Here is a 24,493-nt window from a genome sequence, read left to right as displayed (position 1 = left end):
TTTCGAAAATTATAACACTTTAATATTTGAGCAAATTGTTAAATAAACTGAAGAAAAGAGGATTATTTAATTTGACCTGTAAATGACTCAAATAATAATTTATTAGTCGAATGCAGTTTCAACGGTTTTATTCGAATCGATCCAAATGTATTTGACAAAATTACGGGTGTGTGTATTGTACAGCACGAACGAACAAAAAAACGGTTACAAAGATCCCTCGTTGATCGCAGAGGTGGAAACGAGTACTTCCGGAAATGACGTAGCAACCTGCTTCACCCCCTGCATGGAACGTGCCCGGAAATCAGCCCTCGAGGATATTAAAAAAGCAACGAAAGGGAACAGCGAGAGAAAGACAAAGAGAGCAAATTTCCCCTTTCGAGCAAGGCTAATTTCACGAAATTACGGAATTATCGATGAATGCTAAATCGACCCCCCACCCCCCTCCGTTACTTACGCATGCTTCCTGCCGAACTCGATTATACGTAGAAAACGGACGCGAAACTATAAGCATCATTTTGTAATCCATTAAAACTGATTTTCTTTTTACTGCTGGCAGTAAATAGAAAAATGTATAAACCTGACCCTCGATTTCCGCGAACTTTTTTCAAGCGAGCCACTTTTTTACGCGGTAAATTGGAACACTATCTACGCGATAGCTTTTACGCGTGATCTGAATGTAGTAACAGCGAATAAAATATACTCTTGTTTTCTAAAATATCATTATTATTATTTCTTTTGTTAAGTTATGTGAAATAAATATGTATTTCTAAAACATATTTATTACAGCAGCTTTTCTCTTTAACATTTTGTTTTATCTTGTACCAACAGGCTCTATTTACGTGATTTTTGGTCGCGTAAAACGAACCTACACGAAACGGATTTTCACGTAAACAGATTTTCAGTATGGATATATTTATATTTAAATATTTGAACACTTTGTAGAGTGAAACATCGATAATCTGAATGAAAATAATAAATCGCGGAAGAAAATTGGATTATTCAAGTAATAAAATAATAATAATTATACCATGTTATTTTATTTGAAGAGGATCGTTGCTTTTGAATACTTATTTAATTATTAAACAGAACGAAAGAACTTGAACTGAAATTTAACAATCTTCTTTTGTCTGTATACTGTATGTATATAACAATGAAAAAGAAAACATAGAATTCAACTTCATTGAAATAAAATACTTGAATTCATCACCTTATTCGGAAGACGACAAATGTGTTGTGTATTTTAAATAAAGGTGTAAACGGTTGGAAAGCGTATTGTATATTTTTATTTAACGAGCATGTCATGATCTCGAATGTATAACGATATTGACTGGACGTTTGGCTCAGTCATATCAATTTCGTGCAAAACATCATTCTTAGTCCATAAATTACTAACAATACGAAAGATGTTATGCTACAGAGTAATTTACAAAAATGCTGGTCAAGAATATAAAAGTAAAACTGCAAATTTGTAGATTTATGTTACTGGATACGCTTATGACAAAGATCTGTTAAATCAATCAACAATTAGTAAAATTAATATTCTGCAATTAGTTAAAACGAATAATGTGACAGACATAAATGATAAAGTATATTAATTATATGTTATTAATCAACATATTTCGTAAAACTTTTAATTTGTATGATTGTAAATAAAATTTAAATCGTTCTTTTATTTTTGGTATATAAACATTTCATAAAAATCTGAAAGAAATTAAACTTATCATGAAATAAATGATAAGCTTTATACAATACACAGACGAATAACGAAACTTGTTAGCGCTATTACATTATTTTGTTGGAATTCATAATTAACATTACATAATTCAATGTTAAGTATTAAAAATGAATAAGAACGATACTATGGAAAGAGTAAAATCGTCAATCGTAATGTAACAGATTATTTTAGCTTTTCAAGGTAACATATGTGAATCAATGAAACAATGGGATTGTATAAATAATAAAATGTATTTTAAATATTTCATAAAAAGTATTACAGATGATATACGTAAAAAATGCTTATCATAGGCTTAACCAAGGCACTTGTATTTACAGAGTTTTACTCGTTGTACTGTTTTAAACGTCGAATAATTTACGACGTGCATGCGACTTGCTTTCTTGCTATTGTCGCTGTCATTAAAAAGAAACACCATTGCGGTGATCTTGGCATTGGTTCCTGTTCAATTAAATTATTTAATGAATTAAATTAAAAGGCAATGGAAATCGTATGACGTACATACTCTGTGCCCACGCGTGTACAATAATTGACAGATCGGCGCAGAATTTATAATAATATTATATAGATTAAGTAATTCGATTTCTATGTATGTACTTTTAATACTGAACGAATAAAAAGGCGACGCTTGTATCGTAAGTTTATTTCAATTTTATCCGCAATATTGTAGACAACACATCGACCGCCATGAAAGTCGTATTTAATTAACACAATCGTCAAAATTGCATTGATAGAATAATTAAAAATGTAAATGTGTTCGACTACATCGTGAAATTCTCTATGGTCACAGAAGGATAACTGTGGAAATATTATAACTTTATGCAATATTCGCTTTGTAAAGAACAAATTTTCTTACAAATTTCCACTATTATTGGCAGCCCACGCATTAATTAACATAATCGGAAGAATATAATTTCCTTCCTTGGCACGCGAATTTAACTTGTTCTTAAGCATGTCGCTTCTGCGCGTATAGATTAAGTGTACAGCATCTTCAAAATGTTACTGGAAAAGAGCGGATATCAAGTTGAAACTCTTTACCTGTGTTTATAAATATTTTATTAAGCCACAGAAATTATTTTCATAAAGAAATACATTCTAGTTTGAAATATATAAGCTGGTGTACGTAAACGTACGTGAAACAGAAACATTGTTGTTTTCATTTCAATAAATAGACAGACATAGTGAAATTACAAATGTGAATAAGTGCAACTGTAGTTTGAGATGGAAAGGATAAAACGTTTCGAGAACTAATGAGATCACAGTATATTCTGTTCATTTAGAAATTTACAAACTAATTTGTTCAGTAATATTTATAAAATTATATTATTCACATTGTAATGTAAGATTTTTTTCATGGCAGCTTATACGTTTTGAACGTGTCTCATATTTTTTCATGAAAAAATTCCTGTAACTCTTTCGGCTATGCATATATACAGGTACAGACTGCTACATAAGCATATATACAAATACAAACATAAAACTTAATATCTGAAGTAGTTCCTTTGTTATGTATAGTAAACGGGCTGCATCAGATATGAATAATAGATATAAATAACAGGGCGTCGCTTAAATACTTGTTAAAAACCACGTCAGGTAGAAAAAATAGTTTCACCGCTTTGTGAAAATCGACTTACATTCAGTTAAGGCACGTTTGTACATTAATATCCTTTGATTTTTGCTTCGCAACGACAGTTCTCGTGCTTTGTCGTTCGATAAAATGTTCTAAAATTACTTATTAATCGTATCCGTGAACAACATATTATTTTCCTTAGCAAAATATCAATACGGCTACCTCAAGAAAACCTTATACCTCGAATTCGAAGGTTTTTACTTATTGCTTCCTTTATTAATATTATAAAAGGCACCTATTAACGAGAAGTATGATAATAAATGTTACCATCTTGAATTCCTATTATGTACACTCGTCTTCTTGAACTTCATAAAATATCATTTTGGAATTTTAATATTTCCCTAAAAAGTATTGCCCGCTTAGAATGAGGATGAGTCTGATATAAAAAAACCACGTGACTTCAAACGCGAATGCTTACATTGAACATATTTCTATGAAGTTTGCACTTTATTCGTGAACTGAGCAGTCTGATATGGATAGATGGAAATTTACAAATATTTTAACTGCTGAAATTCGGAATAAATTAAGGCTTCAGTGTCGAATTGGATTGCAGTTAATAATATCATCAATGTCACGTCAGGTCCAGCCTCATTCAAAACGAACAGTACAGTCAACAAGAATTTAAATGATTTGTATCTTTGCATAAATAACATGGGCCGCAGTGCCTACGAAGACCAATTGTCTTAAGAATTTCAAGACACTTACAAAAGCTACAGTTTCGTAGGTATCTCGAAATTAAATTGAATGTTTATCGTTAGATAGGGCTTACGTCTATTCAGATATGATTCTTAACAGACAGAGCTGAGCAAACATATGATCTAAATGGAGAAATTTGTTACGCGTTATTTGTCGAACAAATACGAGTTTTTAATTACATTGAAATTCTATTAAAAAATATAGAGTTACATTTTAAGCGAGTAAAGGTACGTATAAATTACTGTGGATCTGAGTAAATGTCAGTATCACACTTTTTCAATTATTTCCGACTTAACTCCTTGCCTTACAATGTCGAATCATAATTCTGCAGTTAATTAAGGGATATGAATATTGCTAGAAATTAATGTTGCTATTCATTCAAAGGGTCAAAATCAACATTACTATTATTTGGAAAAAAGTGCTTTTGAATATTTATAGTCACTTATTTGAAGTACAGTAGAACCCCGATTATCCAAACTAACTGGCAGACAAATCCATCAGGACAATCAGCTTGGGAGGACCAAAATAAATGTCATAAATCAATAAAAAATTCTATACTTCTCCAGTGTAGTTTCATCCTTTTAGTATGTGTACAACAACATTTATGAATGTAAATAAAATCTAATCGTACTCATCAAACTCAGACTGTACAGTCAAATTGGCTACTCGAAGCAAGAAGAAGACGTGCTTGAAAATTTAAATATTGATGGACACGTAGTTTAATAACCATAATTACTCATTTACATAATCGAAAGTCGAACAATAGGTGCTTGGATAAATGATGTTCCACTTTTAAAAAATGATTTATAGACATATATGGCAAATTTATTCCTACCGGTATATCAGATTCTTTTCTGTTGGGAAATTTTTAGTAATACAATCACTCCTTTTAGTCTGATGAGGGAGGGATAATAAGGTAAGAAGTTAATGAAATTCTGCCCATCTCCGTCACGAGATAAATTTTAACAAGCGTAGAGTGTTCGCTCGTATCTGATCACGAAAAATGAGAATCGAAAAAAATCTACTTCGTAATTTGGTGAAATGTATCAAGAGGTTCGATGTGAAAAACGATTTACTATGGAGTCACGTTAATGATTTCCTGGATGCGTGATCGACGAAAATATATAGAAAGACGTCGTAGGCAGTGCCGTCTACCCTGAGGAAGTACTGTGTGCGGTAAGTACAGTTTCTCGTCGTCCTTGCAAAGTCTCGATATCAACTGAAATCGTAAATTCTTCCTCCATGCTTCGTGAGATCGGTCCAGCGAGATTCGAGATTTTGAGCGAGCCTGCAACACAGAAGAAACACACAAATGAATCCTGATTAAATATTGTCATTAATTGATTGCAGACTTTTATGTATTTATGTTAAACAGAAAACGTAAGAAACGTATTAAAATATTATTCGGGAGGTAATTAACAAAGGAAGTTAACTTCTGCTTCAATCTTTGTATATTTCACTGAAGAAATCTTATTGTGCATAAATATGGTTAACAACAGTGATTAGTTTTAGGTTCTGAAATCGTTTAGTAACATTGTGCAGCTACGCCTGCAGAAACTCAAATAATTTTAACACGTTTTCGACCAGCGTTGGTTTCACTAGCAACCTTCATAGTTGCAATATTTTATTAAATCCAGCAAATCGGCTATATAACGCGAATAAAATTCAAGAAAAAATCGCCTCAACTTCCTACAACTTGTACCATGTGTTACAATTCTGTAATGACATGTAAACACACGTCAAAGTAGTATCATTTTCTTTACGCAAGGTACACAATGTTGACGTCACAAATATTTTTTTTTTGTAATTGAAATTGTTCTGTAGAAACCTGAACAGTGCAATTATTGAGATTTCAATCGATTTGCAATTCAGTTTGTGTATTGCTAAACCAGTTTTTAGGTACTGTTTCAAAGAAGCGTCTGTTACCTGTTGAATAACTGGAAAAACTGAAATCAGGAATGGGCCCTTTTGACCCATCCGGTAATTTAGTATTAAGTTTATTAATTTTCATAATTAAAACTCGAGACATGAAATATAAGTGACCATACGTATTACCGTGTCTAAGGAATCTATCGATAAGATATCTTCGCGTGGATCACTGTCAAGTATTTATCAATATTTAACTTTTATACTATATAATTATCTGGACGAACGGATTTGGAAAAAATACGAAAGCATAAAATATATGGAAAAGTAATAAGAGATAGAAATATGGTAAACGAGAATGTCCCTTAACACACAATATTTCGTAGAAAGGAAATGTTACTTCGATCCCTGAAAAACTTTCCCCCAAAATTTATTTCCGAAATCTATTTCCGTGTCAACGTGATTTCAAGATTCTCTAGGGGAAGAAATAGGGACGAGCGATTCCCTGCAACGTTAGGACATCGACCCATCTGGCCATTGTGTTTCTTTCGATCATGAAAGTCCTTATTTACCTGGATCGGGAAGATTAAATATGAAAACGGACAAATCGTGTAACCGTGACCCCGTAGATCGTGGGAAATCCCGGTGTTTCCCGGGAAACTTCAAAGAAATTCATGTCCTTCGGTAACGGAAATAGTTTAAGTCCTTTCATAGAAACCTCAAATTTTACCATTCACTTAATAACTATAATGTTGTTAACCATCTTATAGAAATTGATCGATTGTCTTCTCAAATTGATTCTTTTTTAATTAATCACACGTTGACAAAGAATGAATTCGCAATTTAATTTAAATAACACGATTGCGTTCTTTAACGTGTAATAATTATTTTAAGATAACTAGGTTAATCATATCATTATAATCACTAGGTTATAATATCTGTAACCATTGCAGTTCAATAATAGTGATAACAATATTCATATAACCACACTTTAATCCACATTTTAATCTATTTTAAGGAATAATTAAGGAAATTAGAAATTGAATAGGAATATACTGTGTCTATGAATAGTGTTATTGAGCTCATTATGTTAAATAGTATCAAGATTGTATACTATTTCGTTAAAGTTTATGTTTTGCCGTGTTTTATTCATAAGTAAGTAGTTCACTGGTATTACACTCTTCCTTTTTAAATTATAGTAAACGTTTAACTTTATTTGCATTTTCTTTTAATTATAAAATTATCATTTTTACGAATTACGTCTCGTTTATTATATGTTTTTATTATATTCGTTTTTCTTTATCATTAAACTACTGTCTGTCTTTTATCGTACACTTTACGTGCATTCTTCTTAGACTTCTGCACAACCAAAAGATTTTTCATGTTTCTTCGGCAAAAGGTACAAAAGTACGACGTAAACGCGAGTGGTTACAATGCCGGCCAATCGGTTTTCTCCTTCAAGTTGCTTCGTAACGAAGAGAAAAAAATTTAAAGGACTGTCATGCTGGTAACCCGCATATGCGGCACCTTATCAATAAACATTACCAGCATGGAAATGTGACTACGGCTCGCATCGACAGCGACGGCGGCGGTTCAGAATGATTATGCGGTCTGCGGATTAAACATTTTTTGCAGAAAACAAAACAGACAAGACCAAAATTTATCAACAGAACTGGCAATGCAAAAAATGACTAATAAGATCATAATTTTATTAAATACTAATTCTAGAACACTCCAAAGTCATTGATAATGTTCAAAGGCCCATCATTTTAATAAATAATATATCAACAAAAGATAAAGAAATGAATCATTAATTAACTTTTGCTTCATATGTGACAATTCTTCGTAATGTTAAATATTTTGTGTTGCAGGTAATAACGTTAATCGTACAAATCTTAATACGAAATACCTACAATTATTGTTATATAATTTGTTCTTGACATAATATTACACGTTTCCTACCTTTAGAATCGGCAAATAATTACGGAATTTCAGAGGTTTAAACAAATTCATAGTTTTCAAGTTGAAAAGTCATTGAAACATTTTCAAAATATCTACATTATGTGTATTGTTACGATATCGTGATTGTAACCCACAAATGACTGTCAACGTCTGTTACAAATGAGTTTATAAATTGAGCCATAAGGTTGGTCCGCGATTAATACGGAAAGAAAATAATATCGTTCAGTTAAAGGTCACTCGAGTCGTCGAATTTTCGAAAGTCTTACAAGACGCAACATAAGCCTCGATGTATTAAATAAATTAACGCGGCCACTGGCTAACGGTGAAACTGAACCATACACATTTTTGGATGGTGAAGATAAACACACTGTCACGTTTTCGTTACACTTCCTTGCAGCGACATTTTTCACGTTCGTCTGTGTTACATTTGGAACTATCATTTACAAGTAAATGTAATCGCGTGCTGTATGTCACGTGTCTCGAAGAAAAATACGGCCGATTAACGGCTGGGTTAAAGCGGTGTCGTACTTTTACCATCCACGAGAAATTTCACCGAGCGCATGAAACGACACGAGGATCATTAGTTAAAGAAGAAATTTTATCGAGTCGCTTCCAGTTGTTACAAAAATAATATCATTATAATATTCGCATCACTACTGATGTAATACTAGAAACCACACGCATTTCTTGATCAAAATTATTTTATCTTTTATCCAAATGAAGAGAGATTCTATAGTCCGTATTTATCAATAATTTTCATGTAATTACTCTTTTATTAAATACTTTGAACGATTCTAACATAAGAAACACGAAATTTGATTTCAAGTGTGTGTAAATTTCTTATCAAATTTTAGTCGTTCTAATCAAAGTTATACTTTGCTATGTTTCGATTAATTTCTAAATAGAACCTACTTGAAAACAATACATTATTTATATAACTTAAATGACGTATAGAAGACTCGATTATTTAAACTGTCTTGTTATTATAAACAAACATTTAAAATAATTCTTACAATTTCTTGTAAGAAAGTTCTTTTCAAATTTTATTCAACACTACATACGATTCATTCAGTTGTTCACGTTATATATAATACACGTGCCAATAGTATTTCCTTCCATTTCTCTTGTGAATAATGCAAAGTTACAATTCGTTATAAATGTTCTTCTTCCAGCTGCGTTTTATTATGAGAAGTAGTTTTATTTTTCAATTATAATCTGTTCTCTTCCGACTAAATTTTATTATGAAAAATCTCATGTTTTTCAAGTATCATATCGTGTTCATTACACGCGTTTGCGAATCGCACTTCGAGGAAGTTGGGGTTATGGCGTACCAATGCAAGAATCGAAAAAAACCCGAACAGTCGAGGAGCCGCAAATAGAAGTCATGCTTTCGTTAGAATCGTGCGCTGCCCACGTGCCACGCAGCCATTCGGATATAATATTTGATGCATGTGCACGTATCGACTTGCAACTTGACTGTCTGAAGCCTACCATAAGGCGTCAGGCAGTTTTCTTAACATATGGTTAGCGAGCGAGCGTGCATCGAGAAACAAAGTTCTAGACGCAACATCTAAAAATTAGTGTGGTATTATTGTCAGTGCTCATTTAAGTAGCGCAATTGATAAACAAAGATAAGGAGTAAAAGTGATCAATGATGCTCGTTTAATATCAGTGCGACCTTTAAATGAAGTTATTAAGAGCAAATAAATATTTCTAAATGTAACATTCTCTTATGAAGAGAGTCAACTTTGTAAACAAGTTGAATTATTAGAATCCTAGTCAATGAAATGATTATCAGAATGTTAATTAACGGAACTAGAGTTTTGTAACGAGTAAGGAAGACAAATATGTGTTTGTACAAAAATATTCTCACTTCACTTGTTTTCTCTTTCAATGAATCATCTTGCACGCGTAGAACTATTATGTAACACATATAAACTGAATAGTAGTTTATTTACTGCAAACGAAGTATAAAATAATCAAGATAAGCTAAATAATAGTTAGAAGTAAAAAATGAAACTATAAACGATACTATAGTATGAAAATGAAACATTCTACAAATTTCTAACAAGATCAATGTTATAATACAGTGGAAATGATAATGAACGAGGAAGGAACGAGATCTAATCTCGAAGAAGAAACCATGCCAATTTTGTCTCTGTACAATTCGTAATATTCATTATTTTGAAAGGAATTATACAATTATACAAATCCTATTATACTGTAATAACTCTGTTTACATCATCAGAAAATAACGACACGAAAAGAAATGAACAATAATAGAAAGAAAAGTATTAAAAACAAAACGATAAGAAAAAGATAATGAAATATTTTTTCGAATGCTGTTCCTTTCGTTAAATATTATTAAAATATTTGAATTAAACGTCCGCGCCTAAAATTTCAAAGATATATTCAAATTCTTAAACAATTATTTCAACAGGACGTGCCATGATAGTGATACGTTTCTCGAAAGAACTCTAAGTTACTCCGAGTCATTTTATATACCAATATGTAAACAAAGTGTTTAAATATATATCATACTTCAAAGATACGAGATGATACGTAAATTTCTATTATTGATATTTCTCTAAAAAGTTCTTTTCAAAAAGCCACTGTAAAAAGCAGACTTTCGTTGCCATGTGGCCAGCACTGAGATTAAGAAGTACGAGTGAACGAATACCATATGTCACAAAGGAAACTGGAGAATACCTCTGCCTTTTAATAAATATCGTTTTTATTTCTTGTTTTATAAAACACTGCTAAACTAAAATCAATCGTTATAGTCTGTGAAAAATCCTACTTGTCAATTTAAAAAACTTGGGAGATATTTTCAAATGATAACTTTTAAGGTATTGCATACCATTGTTTCAATCGAAGCATCGTTGTTACGGTTCATAATAAATTTTATGCATTTATAGCGATTAAAATCTACTGAAACTCGGTATAGTAAGGCATCAAGGTAAAAGAGAGTTCAACAAAATGTTCATCTTCCTTGAAATGTGTTACAACTATTAATAAAGTTAAAAAATCTTTTATAGTTTTCAATTTCTCGAAATTGATCCAGAAAAATGTACGCCTGCATAAACGTACACGGTCTATTAAGGATACAGTATGATTCACAATTTTCCACGCTCGATTCCCATGCATTCTCGATTCTTTTAATTCAATTCAAGTTCAAGAGAAACGAGTAACATGTTTACAATCCCTCGGAGCGCGTATAAAGCTCCCTTTTCTTCTTTTTCTCTGTCATCTCGTTCAATTGCCGCGGCTTTAAAACGAATTCCCTTCGTCAATCATACAAATTAAAATAATGTTCCGCTTCTGGCAATAACCAGGCCACCTTTTTTTATGGCCGATGCGCCGGGAATCGTTTCACGAGAAATTTCGGAATACCAGAGGCGTAGTTCTTGAAGAAAGTACCAATAAAAATGTACATCCTAGGGAGCAGCATGTCTCACGCGAGACCGAACGACCGACCGAGCAATTCTCGACAATTATAAAGTGAGGTCATCTACGAAATTTACGAGATGCGTCGCCGCGGCAAATTAATTTAATAAATTCGTTCCTTGGCTCCCGGTCACGTTGATATCGTCCTGTTAGCCGCGCGGCCATCACCGTTGTGTTTCTTTCAATACATCACTTTTCTCCTGGCTTTTTAATATCTCCAATGATTATTTTAATTAAATATATAAAAATGTTCAACAGTAAAAATGAATGCAATGTAGTTGGTTATATCTTCATTGAATTTAATCTAATTTAATTTCATTCATTCACACGGGATGAACATATTTAAAAAAGAAACCATATTAAAATCCAGAAATAAAGGTTACCTTTTTTACTCTGTACATACTATGCATTTAAAGCCACGAACTCAATTTTATTTTTTGCCCGGAACATTAAAATTATAATCACAGTTTATTATTATGAGTTTCGTTTGTAAGAATGTAAATTACAAATTAGTATAATTTCAATCAATATAGTTAAAAATGGTTAGCAGCGATTGATTTCAAACAATTTCAATTGATTTCGATAAAATTGTAAAATACGCGTATTGTTAGGATCTCATTAATATTTCAATTTTTCATACTAACTTAAGGAACCATTGAATTCATTGAAAAATTAAATCTTCATACATCGTATGAAAATTGCACTCAAAGAATCTACAAAATGCATACACGATTCTATTTAACACATTCGCTACCAGCGTCACATATTTCTAACAGCCATAATCCTATATATTACATAATGAAAATGAAATGAATCCTATAGATATTATTATTAAAAATTATAAACTACGACATTATACAATATTTAAGAACTCAATGCCCATTCCAGTTTCATTTTTCTAATATTTTCTTTAAAAGATTTATTGGATTAAAGAAAATATAATTGAGAAAACCGTCACCAAAATAAGCGCTAATGACGAAAGTGTTACGTTTCAAGAATAAGCCAGTGTTACGAAAACTCGATTTTGAAAACGCACGAAAAATCGATGGAAAAGTATTTCACCGAACACGAGCGACATATGCGCGATCTATAATGGAGGAAACGGATCAACGGCGGGCAATTGGAAACCCCGGTAGATTAAGAGAGGTCTGGAAGAGAGATATTTTAAGGATACCTAGCATATGGCAAAACGGTGAACCACTTCCGTTTATGGTTGCCCACTTGCCTTTGATGTAGCATCACCTCGAAACGCACCGAGAGAAGTGGATCGAGCTAGCGTGAACTTGAAATTTCCCTTCCCTCACGTGTTCTCCCAAACGGCGACTCACTTCTTGAACAGTGGCACAAGTACACTTACGCGTAATCTTATCTCCAAGATAGAAGCAAGCTCGCAGCCGTGCGCTTTAATACGCACGAACGTGCTTAACCAAGTCAAAAGTAAACAAGTTAATACAACATGAGTGTTAAATAGGAAGGCTTGTTTGTTATCAGTCGAGAAATTTAACGAATTCTTTTTGGAAGACTTTTAATGACATAGTGAACTAGTTACTTCTTTCAAAGTAACTCAGGGATGGTACGGTTTTATGGTTATATGTTGATCTATTTAAATATGCGAAAAGAGTACAAATTTGACGCATATTGAACTTTATAAATATTATTTCCTAAATGTTCATATCAGTTTTGATCGATGCAGTTGATTGTCTGTTTTTAAATTCTTAATTTCCACGATCCAAATGAACGGTAGAATAAATTGTACAATAAATGTAAACCTGGTGTTAACAAAATATTTAAATAGTTCATATTTAATTTGATCAAGATTAAAATTTATCTTTTGTCCTCGTTTGTCTGTATTCTGTTTACGAGATAAGTACCATTTAATTGTCATTTAAATTACACGGGTAATACATATTTATTGACATAATATTTTTAAATATTGCAAATAATCATAATAAATAAATATAAAATAAATAATTGCAAAATTTAAAACACAATGTTATAATAATAATAATAATAATGATCAACTGACATTAATAACGTTGTAGAACGTGCAAAATGTCACAGTAAAGTATTTTAATCATAGAAAATTTTCAATTTAAAAGGAAAGCGTAAGAAGAGTTGATTCAATATGAACAAAGCATTTTATATTAAATACTACGTATATCACTGACATTATTAACAGTAAACTCGTTCTTTATGTCAGTCTGTTGTTTCTCTAATGAATATTACTAATATGTATAGTATACGTTCCTATACTTAACTAGTTCAATTTGTTATTAAGAATGAATCGTTAGGAACGATATTTCTTTTCCAATTGTGCTCAACAGAAACATTTCATTGTTCATAATTCACTAGAAAACGAGGAAAATTTCACACTTATTCTATGTGTACGTTTACTCAGAAACATTACAATTAATAATAAAAAAGATAATATTCAATTTCGACTTGGAAGAGTTAAGTGATGTTTGTATTTGTTAAATTCTATTTGAAATCTTCACCGCGAGTCTGACACGATATTGTAAGACAAGAGGTTAATATGTAACGCCCCGTTACGTTAAACGAATCAATGAGTAAACAAATGTAGCAAAAAAAAATAATCGGTACAGTTGCGTATAAAGGAAACGTGTCAACTGTTTGGTCTCAGTTAACAGGCACTTTTGTCTAGCGCACCAAGTAACAACACGCAGCCAAGTGTCACGTCGCCACACACTTCGCAAAGTGGTTACAACGCGTAAAGTTTATTTTCGGGAGCGTCACCGGTCGAGCACGTGTTCGAGAGGAAGCGCAGCGCGGCGAACACGAGTTTCCACTCGGTGAACGCTTCCTCTGGAGTAGTTGTCACGTGCGTCATGGCATTTTGATCAGCATCCCTGTCGCCAGTTTCAGCCCACTTAACACTACAACTACCGAGCAGTTGAATTAATTTTTAACCTTTTGCACTCGGAAGGTGACTCTCAGTCACCACTTGATTCGACGCAATAAAACTATAAAATCTAATATTTAATGTTGAACTTTGTATGATGCCTCAATATGTGAAATAATGGAATAAAATAGCTTCGTTCCTCAATGTACTTGTTATTTCTGTACGAGTTAGTTTCAAAGAATATCCTCTTTGTCTCGTCAAAAAATGTTAAATATTTCTAGTGAGACACTTCCGTGTGCAAAGGGTTAAACATTTCCTTATAGAAGCCATAAGGATGCGTCGATTACGATGTCAGCTAAGTTATATTTTAATTTGTACATTAACAAAACAACTATTTTAATCATTTTTTGAAGAAGCATTTGTATGCTTTCAATTATTGTGAAAGAATAAATGAGGAATGGGTCATTTCGACTCATCCGGTAGTTGAAGTGTTAAATTACGGTGGGGCTCGTCTATTAATGAACTATAAACTTTTGATAGTGAAAAAAAGTGAAGAAACTAAGTTGAGAGAAAGTAATTATACTTCGGAAAGGAAGACATTCCTTGTAATTACAGGATCCTTTTGTCACTTCCTTGTAACAAATTGTAAGGGCAAATACATGTCGCTTTTAACCGAATATTATGCAAGCGAATCAAATACGAAGGTATTGACATGATGCACGAATTATTTGTTTTCGTTGGATTATTAAGCGTTTCACTGTAAGCTTGATTTCCTGAAACCCCATCATCCAACTATGCATTTAGAAGATTCACACTGTCCAACGGAAAAATAGAAATCTTACCTTTTCATACATGCGTGAGGCGCTGCGTATGTTGCTGGTGAACCATCTTGTTCTGCTCTTGTTCCCACCAGCTGACAACATCCATGAATTCACCAGATTCAGTGATCTCCTGTTTATAATAGAGCGCCCCAGAAAAGGTTTCCGGACTGGCCGCGAAAACGGTTGCTGCACCCTCCTCGCTGTCCCCGCCGCTGTACGGCGAGAGGATTTGCGGCTCCAAATTTTCTTCATTCTGCGCGTAATACTCCGATGGAGAAGCCACCGAATTAGGAGACAATCGAGAAAAATTCTGCGTGTTTGATCGTGTTCTTGGCTCCAGATTCTCTTCATCTCCTATCGAAGAAGCGTAATAATCGTGTGGCGAAGGAACTGCTCTTCTTGGTGATAATCTGGAAATACGAACAAACATTATTACCCTTAAAATCTTGCAACTCAAACGAATAACAAATTCAAAGAATAATCTTACATTACTGTTCTGTTTCTTCTCGGTAATATAAACATTATTTATTGTCATTTCCACAACAGACTAGAATTTAAAGATGAGCATAAAAAGAAAGAAACGTTGCAAGAGACCAATTAATAAATCCACAGCTTGCACGGAACAACGTATGAAAGCGACTTGACTAAATAAAATAAGTAGATATTTGAAGTAATTAAATCAAATAAATGGTTCAAATAACGAAAGTAAACAAATAATGAAATAAATCAAGTGATCGGAACAAGTAATGAAAGGAAATAATATAACAAGGTAGTAATTAAGTAAATTACTTAGCCTGCTTCTGTTTCCTATGGTCCTCCTCATCATCCAACTGTTCTGCGTTATCCTCTTCAGCAAGGACATCATCTTCCAAGATTAGTCTTTCTCCGGACCCGTTGTGACTGGATGAAATCACGCTGCTGGTAGGCGATGGTATGCACTGGCCGACACCGACATTGTTATCGTATTCGACACCGTCCGCTTCCGCAAGCAACCTTTGCAATCCCCTGATGTACTCCACAGCCATTCTCAAGGTTTCCACTTTCGACAGTTTCTTCCCTCTATCTCCGTATCCTGCTGCGATGTGGCTAGGAATATGCTGTCTCAACGTCGCGAACCCGTTGTTCACTTGTTTCACTCGATTCCTCTCGCGAGCGTTCCTCCTGGCCACTGCTACCGGCGGCGGTTGACCGTTTTTCCCATGTTTCTTCAGCCTCGATGGATCGTAAGGCGGCAAAACCGAATTGGAATTCATATTGTTGTTATTGTTATTATTCTTGGGGACGATTAAATGCGGTTGGTTGCCTATAATATTGCTCTCGTTGTCCTGGAGCGTTCTGAGTAGCATCACTTGCTCCTGATCGCTGCCGTTCAGCTGCACCCTGTTACAGAACACAGTGACACCCATAGTCGTCATCGTGATGACTGCTTCTTGTCAACAATTAGCAGCCAGAAAGACATTCACAAGTCCGGTCTAAATCAAGTCTTTTTGGATTTCAATGAATTTTTATCGAAACTTGATGTCTTCGACAGCGAGAGCTCGGGAAGAAGTTTGTAAAGACAGAATTCAAGACGATAGATGGTTTATCGACTCTAATGATTTTCGAGGACGGCTCTAATTGGCGGAATTATAAATAACACGCTATTCCCTCGATCATCGTAACTACCATCGATGCAGACAGTTGGACGACCGTTCGATTTATAGCTTAAATCTGGGTCAGAAGATGTATGAAGATCGTAAGGCACTTCGGGAGTTATGGTCCTATAACAATGCTGCTCATATATTGAATTCAGACCGGTTCTTCGTGGAAATATAAAAATGATTAAGTTTCTAGCCGAAACAATGTGATCAAGGAATCTGCTGGTGTGTTATTTATCCGTAGGTTCGTTTGAATCGTAATATTGCATCAAGCTTCAGCTATCCAATTGTTGGAACACATGATAGATTTTAGGTATCAACGGACCACGTCCTCCGCGCCAAACGACGAAGCTGATGACCCGAACCAAGATCCAATTGTCTCGCTGCCGGTTAAGAGTTAAGTAAAGCATGAGGTCACCGTCTATTCATCTCCGCTCGGTCGTCGACTTCGTTGGAAATTGTTCTTCAGAATTTCTTCGAATCGCCCGCCACTTTTACGATCGCGACGTTTAATGCCAGTATCGTCGAATCCCATCCGTGCATCGAAAAACTTGGACGAAATTCCGGCCTCGGCGCGCGATGGCCGAACCCGGTAACACTAACGATTCTCGTATATAACAGCACCAGAAGCAGAACACTCGGAACAATTCCAAATAGAAGATTCAAACGACCTTAATGATCTACAACGACACAAACAAACGTCGTTCACGTCTTAGCACTGTTATTAAGGCACTTGCAACCAATCTCCTTCGTACGTCTAAGGTCATCCGCTGGTCGAGTGTAAGGCACGAATCTATTACAGTTCGAGCGGCCGAGACATCGATAATTCGAATTCGAATATTCCCACAGTAGCTTCTTCGTCTAACTACGCGAAACGCTTCGCACTGTCACGTTCAAACTCAAATACTCATACGCGTTCGCCATCGATCAAAATTCCTCCAACGGAACCGGCCATCTCAGATCCTCAATGGAAAGGTCGATTCAGTTGTCTGCGGAGTGACATTGTCGGCTGCTCGCACGGAAGATAGAGGACGATAGGTGAGAACGGGAGTGATAGTGGGGGTAAGCACGCGCCACAGACGTCTTCAACCCTTAAAGGATCGAACGCACTCGGTAAATATCAACACCTTCAAGACAAGATCCCGAGTTCAGTAATATTTTCCACAATTTCCATTGACTTCTCTTCGAACCGCTACCGATGGACTACCAAGGTCAGACTTGCGCGTATTCGATCATAGCACGATCCTGGTTCCGTTTCTCCGCGAAACCGTGTCCCTCCAGTTCACCAGCGGATTACTCGGCCCCGTTCGAATTCCTTCGCGCTATCGGGGGCTGCTTCGGACGGGTCGGTGTCACTTTTTCACGAAACCGTTCGCGAGGAATGCCTGCAGCTCGTGATCAGACCTCCGTGCTACGCACCGCATGGCGTCCGCGTTCAGAATGAGCGCGGACATCCGATAGATGGGTTACGTTTCAGCGTTTTGCCGCAGTATAGAGTGACGTGGGCTCGGTTTGAAGATGAGGGGCGGCTCGGGGATGGTGCGAGGGGAATTAGGACCTACCGAGGGACAGAAGGAAAAAGAGGAAGCGAGTGTAGACGGACTCAGCGAGAGGGAGACGAGAGAAAACGGAAAGGGAGACGGACGCGTGTTGTGCGAAGAGGAAAAGGTGGTGGGGATTTTGAGCACGCGCCGCAGCCCCCTCGTTTCTTCTCCCCCGGAATTGAAAAGGGGGACCCTAACCATGCGCCATATGCCGAGGGGAGCGTGTGCCAGTTGCGTACATGCGAGAGCGCACGCGCGGTCGCGCGCACGCTCTTACTTTTACGCACGGAGTCTATCGGCGGGCAATGTTTCACCAGTGAATTATTGTTTGGAGACTTTTATAACGTAGCTTGCCACGAATATTGTAGATTCACGAACCATGCTTGAACCTCTTGTCTCGTCGTTCCTTTGGTAAATGTTTCTGTTAGGAATACCCCTTTTTTTAAAATAATTTTACGATGGAAAATTGAATTTTATGTTCGTTGAGAATGTCTGTTTATTGAGAAGTTTGAATGTAGCCTGTTGGAGATCGTGGGGTAAAAACGGAGAAATATGGAATGAGCTTGTTTTGTTCTAGGTTTATAAAAGAAAAGTGAATTTGGTAAACTGTTTAGTATGTACGAATTTATGATTGCGAATAAATGTATTGACACAGATCTGATTTGTAGGATCTTGTATAAATTGGTTGAATATAGGTTTCTTAATTTATGTGTTTTTTTTTAGTGCGATAGTTGAGGCTGATATGAAAATGTATTGTGATTTATTATTGTCACACACATATATGATGTAGATGTATAATAAGGGTTAGGTAATCGAATGTGTTCTGCAGATTATAAGTATTGACCCACTTAGGAATATGATGTTTTGGATATAATTTAACGTTCCTTTCATCTGAACATTTCCATAAAATTCAATTTATGGAAGTGTAAAGATGTTCAATATGTCTTATTATCGGTACAAGTGGATAACCAGATGATGCACATATGTCTCCAGTGTTGTGGAAATGAATCAATAAATTAGCGAGAATGTCTTTGATAAAGCTGATCTTACGTATTAAAAACTCCAAAGCTGTATTGGTAATAAATAAATCGAGAATCTGGAACGCAAGTGTTTTATCAATACTACAAGTACATTACTAGCTTGTAATTGCATTTCTTTGATTACTAGGTTACACATATTGTATATCCATTGTTTCAATGGTTCAATTGTTGAATTCCGTCAGCAATGTTATTTACTTCTGTTTATTGACAAATATAGAGTTGTTTAATGGTCAACGATTGGCACCTTTCCGCAGTTAGAAAATAATTTCTTTATTAATAATTGTTCTATAGTACTTATAAAGGGGAAAGTTTTTAACAATAAATGTAATTCTTCATTTATTATTTGTTTCCTTGTTTACAAAACAATTGATACACAATCACACCAAGAAATTCACGTTAATGTTCCTTATTGTTACTATCATTCATGCTGTATAACAAAACACTTATTCTTCTATATTTAATTTTTTTTTATTTTATTCACTTATTAACGTGCGACGCATGGAAAATGAAAAAGGTTGTAATCGAAGCAAATATTACATTTTCAATTAACGCTTAAAATTAACATTAGATTTTACTGATTGTACTTAAAAATATCTCGTTGCAACGTAATCCGTTACTTGTAGAGTTCGCAGATTATGCAGATGATCCTCAAAGCACTTGGACCTGAAAAACGTACTTTTTGCATTTCCCAATGCACTCACTCAGGTTTACATTTCACATTTTCTCCTCGAAAAAGATTTTGAGCCGGTAAAAGGATTATTTCGCTAATCCGATTTTTTCTATCCCTCTGTACGAGTACTAACGTCAGTTGCGTCTAATAGGAAAAGAACTTTTCGACGCATCTGCCGTTCGTAACAATTTGACAATGATCAGGATTTGGATCGGATTAAAAGATATCATTATTTACGTTTACAGATTAGTAAGATAGTAGTAGACTAGATGTCCACAAAGCGTGATTTTAAATGTTACCATTATCGTCGGAGAATAAATTATTTTAAACATAACAATTTGCAAGTTAATTATAAGAAATAACTTTTTTATTTCTTCCGACAAAAGTGTACTCTTTTTTTAGAATTTTAATTTGCGTAATATATCACATAACTAAATTTATTTAATTTAAAATTTTCTATTCGAGCGTATCAGATTGAACATTTTCTGATTGCTATTATTTAAAACTTAAATAGTCACGGATTTCTGTTGTTCTATTACATGTCTATCCGTTTAGAATATAAATTGTAACGCAGTAAATAAAATTTTAATATTAATCTTTAATATTTGGAAAATACACGTATTCTCTTGTTCGTCTCGTTTATAAGACTTTTCTCTGCACTAAGTTTTACGGAACAGGATAAGTAGGACAGAAAAAGCTTCATTCTGTTCCGTGCGGAAGTTTCGAGTTTCGGGGCGGTGCACTTGTGAAAAGATCGATAATATTCTAGGTTTGAAATCAAATTTCAACTCTCGATAAGTAAAATTTTAACCATAATTAATAAAGTTTCACGCTCTTTATTCTTGCAATAAGTCCATTAATAATAATCATTTATCACAAAGTATTTTAATCGTTATGAAATCGTTATACAGAATATCATACAGTAAATATTCTAAACATGTTAGAAATTAGAACAGCGAACTCTGTGTTACGTAAATATATACCTCAGTTTTAATATTTACCAGTTATTTTATTTTATATTCTTTATACATGTAAAATTAAAGTCTTAAAAAGTCTATTACCTGTTTTCCTCCGTATAAATATCAAAATAAATTGTATAAAATTATCTGTACCGGGACATAAAATATTTCAGCTTCTTATGCGACGTTAGAACAAGTTTGTAGAAATAATTGTTGCATTAAATTGAAAAGGTTCCCCCGTTCGTTAAATGTTATTCAGTGAAAAAATATCATCAGATGGGCTTTCTCATAGTTTGTTTAAGTACGTTACCATCGCGATTGTGTCGCAGAAGCGCAGGGTTCGGACGGATTTGGCCTAGATCTAGTTTATATTCTGTCTACCTAAGCCTGAGAGCGACCCAACCCTCTATAATAGGGGTGCGCGATTGAATTTATAGCGTGAAATTTACGGACAACACGCAATCCCTTACGGTTCTCATTATAATAATAATTTGCGAGCAGATTTTACCATTAGAATTCAGACTAGCCCCGTTCCTGCATTTGAAAATCAATCCTTCCCATCAAACAATGCATCACTTTCAAATACTTATATTCAGCGGACTGAATCTTTTTTACAGAACGCACCTTCGTTCGAGGCACAGCGTTGTCTCATAAATTTCTCATACTCCGCAATCTCGCATTTGAATAAAGAAATGCGCTTCTATCGATCGGCAAAAACTCTCCCAAGTTTTCTTGATAATTAGGTATTATATTTGCTAATAATTGCTTTCTTTGCTTTGTCAATTTTAATTATATATATTATAAAATGTTTGATTCACTTTAGTCAGATTTCAAACCATTTTTTGTTACATTATAGACGTAAACAATTCAGTTTTTCTATAAACTATATATTCACCACATGTGTATGTGATTTTTATCTTTAAGCATAGGGATCGCAACCTCAAGTTTCACCTGTCGATCGTTTAACTTTCATTAAAACGTTATTGTTCATTTTAGTGTGTTCTTTTAAACAATTGATTCGTTATCAATATAAACATTGGTTTTATTGGTCGCAGTCGTAAATTTACGAGGTGACTTAACACTGAACTTTATTTATATTGTTTCATGGCCGGACCGTATGATCGGAGGGAACCACGCAATCTCATCGATAAACTTCGATAAAATCGGGGACCCACAATGGAGCCGATAAACCTATGTAACATGTTGGTCCAGCAACGACAAACAAAATGAAACATTTCTAAAGGCTCGACTAATTCTTGCCACCGTGGACGTTGAACGCCGCGCTCCGCCGACGAAAAAGATGTTCCCGGCCGCGACGGCCCTGTAAAAAAGGGTCTTTCGATAAATTATTATCATCCGGATTTACGTATTCAGACAAACGAACTCGAGAATCCGATCGGAGTTACGGAGCTAAGGCCTCGTTCACACCACGTTATATATTATGGAATTTCGGTATTATCCGTACAGTATCGATACGATTATTTGGTCGTTCCCGGTTTGAGAAGTTTATACGTTTTGTACCGTACCGGGTTTATTCAGCTCGCGCGAAAACATACGGAGCTCCGGGAACGTCTCGTTCGCTTCCACCGACAATGCCACCGGAGGATTTTAAAATTCGTCCGCGCGCATAATCCTCAGAAAGTGCGGCGAGCGTCCCTCGTTTTTCCCCTCCCTGTATTCGATCCGACTCGAGATTAAAGATTCTCTATTGGGCTTGTCGCTGTGCAGGGTGATTTAAAAAACAGATACGCAACATTGTTGTTTTTCTACTGAAAATTGAAATGGAAAAACAGTTAGCGAAGGGGAGCCTGTCCGATAGAATCTCTTTTTACAAATGTTTGTTTTACAATTTATTTGTGTTAATTCTAATGAGATTAAATTATTGTTCATTATTATATTTATATCGAATTTTTTAATTAAATGTTACATATACGTTTAATGAAACACGTTAACATAATTGTTTGTATTATAAATGCCTTGTAAATCTGAATAGAATTTTCATATTTTATTCGATATTTGATAATATAATACAAATATTGAGACTATTTACATTTTTAATATTTATATTTTTAATAATTTCTCGTATTTTTAAGTAATGTTCACATACCTACTTTATTTCAATACCAAATTCACTGTTTAAAGTTCTGTTTGTCAAACTTGCTAACATTAATTTAAATCACCCTATAGATACGAGCAGCTCCCAACGTTTCTGACCTAGGGTCTACTTATTGTCAACCTCCCAGGTTTCAAGTTCAGCAAACTAGATCCAGATCAAATTGCTGGGTAGATCTCTAATCTAACGCGTTCTTCGTTCCACAATGTTTATTTCACCCCGACCCAATCTTTTACTGACAAAATTCTTAAAAGTAGTTATTATTTCACAGCGAAGCACAATTAACAAGAACAAAATCTACGTTTTTAAAGAGTTCGAATAAATTGAATAAGAATGCGAGAATAAATACAAGAATATAACGCGGTCAAATGAACGCAGTATTAAAAGGGATAATCAGAATAACCTATATAATAATTTAAAATATAAATATACACAGTAGTCTGAAACCCTTAATTGAAACGAACATGTAAATATTGAAATTTGGTAAGACTGTACAGACAGATGACGAGATTTTATAAAATTCCATCCTAATAATAGTTACAATAAAACAAGATTATAATCAAATGATAAATCATCCCTCAACCTTCATTTCTTTTAGAAAAATATTAAGCCACACCTATTCTGTGAACAATGTAATCATAAAGCTGACACACCGTGACATTTAAACACAAATCATTATTTTACTCAACTAAATCCGAATGGTACAGGATGAAAGAATTCCAAGCATTTTAACTAGCGAGTAATTCTGAATGGTTTTGCGAGTGCATGACCCTCAATAGCATAATCTGTTGCTTCTCCACGATAGTGGTCACGATGGAAAGCACCGCGGGAGTCTGAACAGTGAAAAAGCGATAATAACGAGTGGTTCGGACTACATAGGCTGTGTCAAGCGACGGATGCGAGTAGTCAACAGGGTTCTAGGCACGTTAGAGGGAGGAAGGGATGGATAAAGCTGGGCAGGAAGGGGGTGGGCCGGTGCGGGCCCTTTGTTAAGACGCGTGCCCTTGCACGTGTGCACGACTAATGCACGCGCACTTCTGTTATGCACCATGCCATGACGCAGGGGCGGATTTCGAAGCCATAAATTTTATTTTCAAATCGTTGTCGCTACCGAAACTTCGTTACCGCGGCTCGTGAAAGCAACAAGTATACCTATGGTTCGATTTCAACCGAAATCATTCGGTTTTCTCTAACAACGCGTGTAACAATTATTATTTCACTAGACGGATCTTCATTAAAACTTGTTACAACTAACATATATCTATAGTAAGACTATTAATAACACTAGACTTACGGAACGAGTCAATTTAACTCGTATTGAATTTTATAAGCATCATGTGGTAAATATTTTGGGTCAATTTTTAGTAATGCGGTTATGCAAATATGTATCCTAATTGTCTACTGTTAAACATCTAATTTCTAAGATCTAAATGAACGGATAACAATCGTTCTAAGAACAATATGAATGACTTTTCAATGTTTGTAATGATCTTCTGGTAAGTGTTAGTGTATTATA

At 34.7% G+C, this 24,493-nt stretch overlaps 1 protein-coding gene across 2 annotated transcripts; it reads right to left on the bottom strand.

The window, feature by feature from the left end:
- Nucleotides 1–1,956: 1,956 nt before the first annotated feature.
- LOC116425283 (uncharacterized) lies at nt 1,957–18,307 on the bottom strand. 2 transcript variants are annotated; one of them, XM_031972778.2, is made up of 4 exons: nt 17,070–18,307; nt 15,804–16,394; nt 15,036–15,424; nt 1,957–5,346 (listed from the first exon to the last, which is right to left on the bottom strand). In XM_031972778.2, exons 1-3 carry the CDS (start codon nt 17,078–17,080, stop codon nt 15,040–15,042), a joined length of 987 nt encoding a protein of 328 aa, XP_031828638.1. In that variant the 5' UTR covers nt 17,081–18,307; the 3' UTR covers nt 1,957–5,346; nt 15,036–15,039. The 2 variants fall into 2 exon arrangements, with proteins under 2 accessions (XP_031828638.1, XP_031828637.1); XM_031972777.2 differs by having other exon boundaries at nt 15,804–18,305.
- Nucleotides 18,308–24,493: the final 6,186 nt, after the last annotated feature.

Source organism: Nomia melanderi, chromosome 4, assembly GCF_051020985.1.
Source record: "Nomia melanderi isolate GNS246 chromosome 4, iyNomMela1, whole genome shotgun sequence".
Lineage (NCBI taxonomy): Eukaryota > Metazoa > Arthropoda > Insecta > Hymenoptera > Halictidae > Nomia > Nomia melanderi.
The sequence above is the reverse complement of the archived record's forward strand: the minus strand, read 5'-3'. Positions and strand labels throughout refer to the sequence as shown.

Excerpts from the sequence above, each read along its gene's own strand:
- LOC116425283 (XM_031972777.2), bottom strand. The coding sequence starts at position 16,429 with ATGACGACTATGGGTGTCACTGTGTTCTGTAACAGGGTGCAGCTGAAC. Across the intron at positions 15,425-15,803 it reads AGGAAACAGAAGCAGGCTAA|ATTATCACCAAGAAGAGCAG; the intron begins GTAATTTACTTA and ends TCGTATTTCCAG.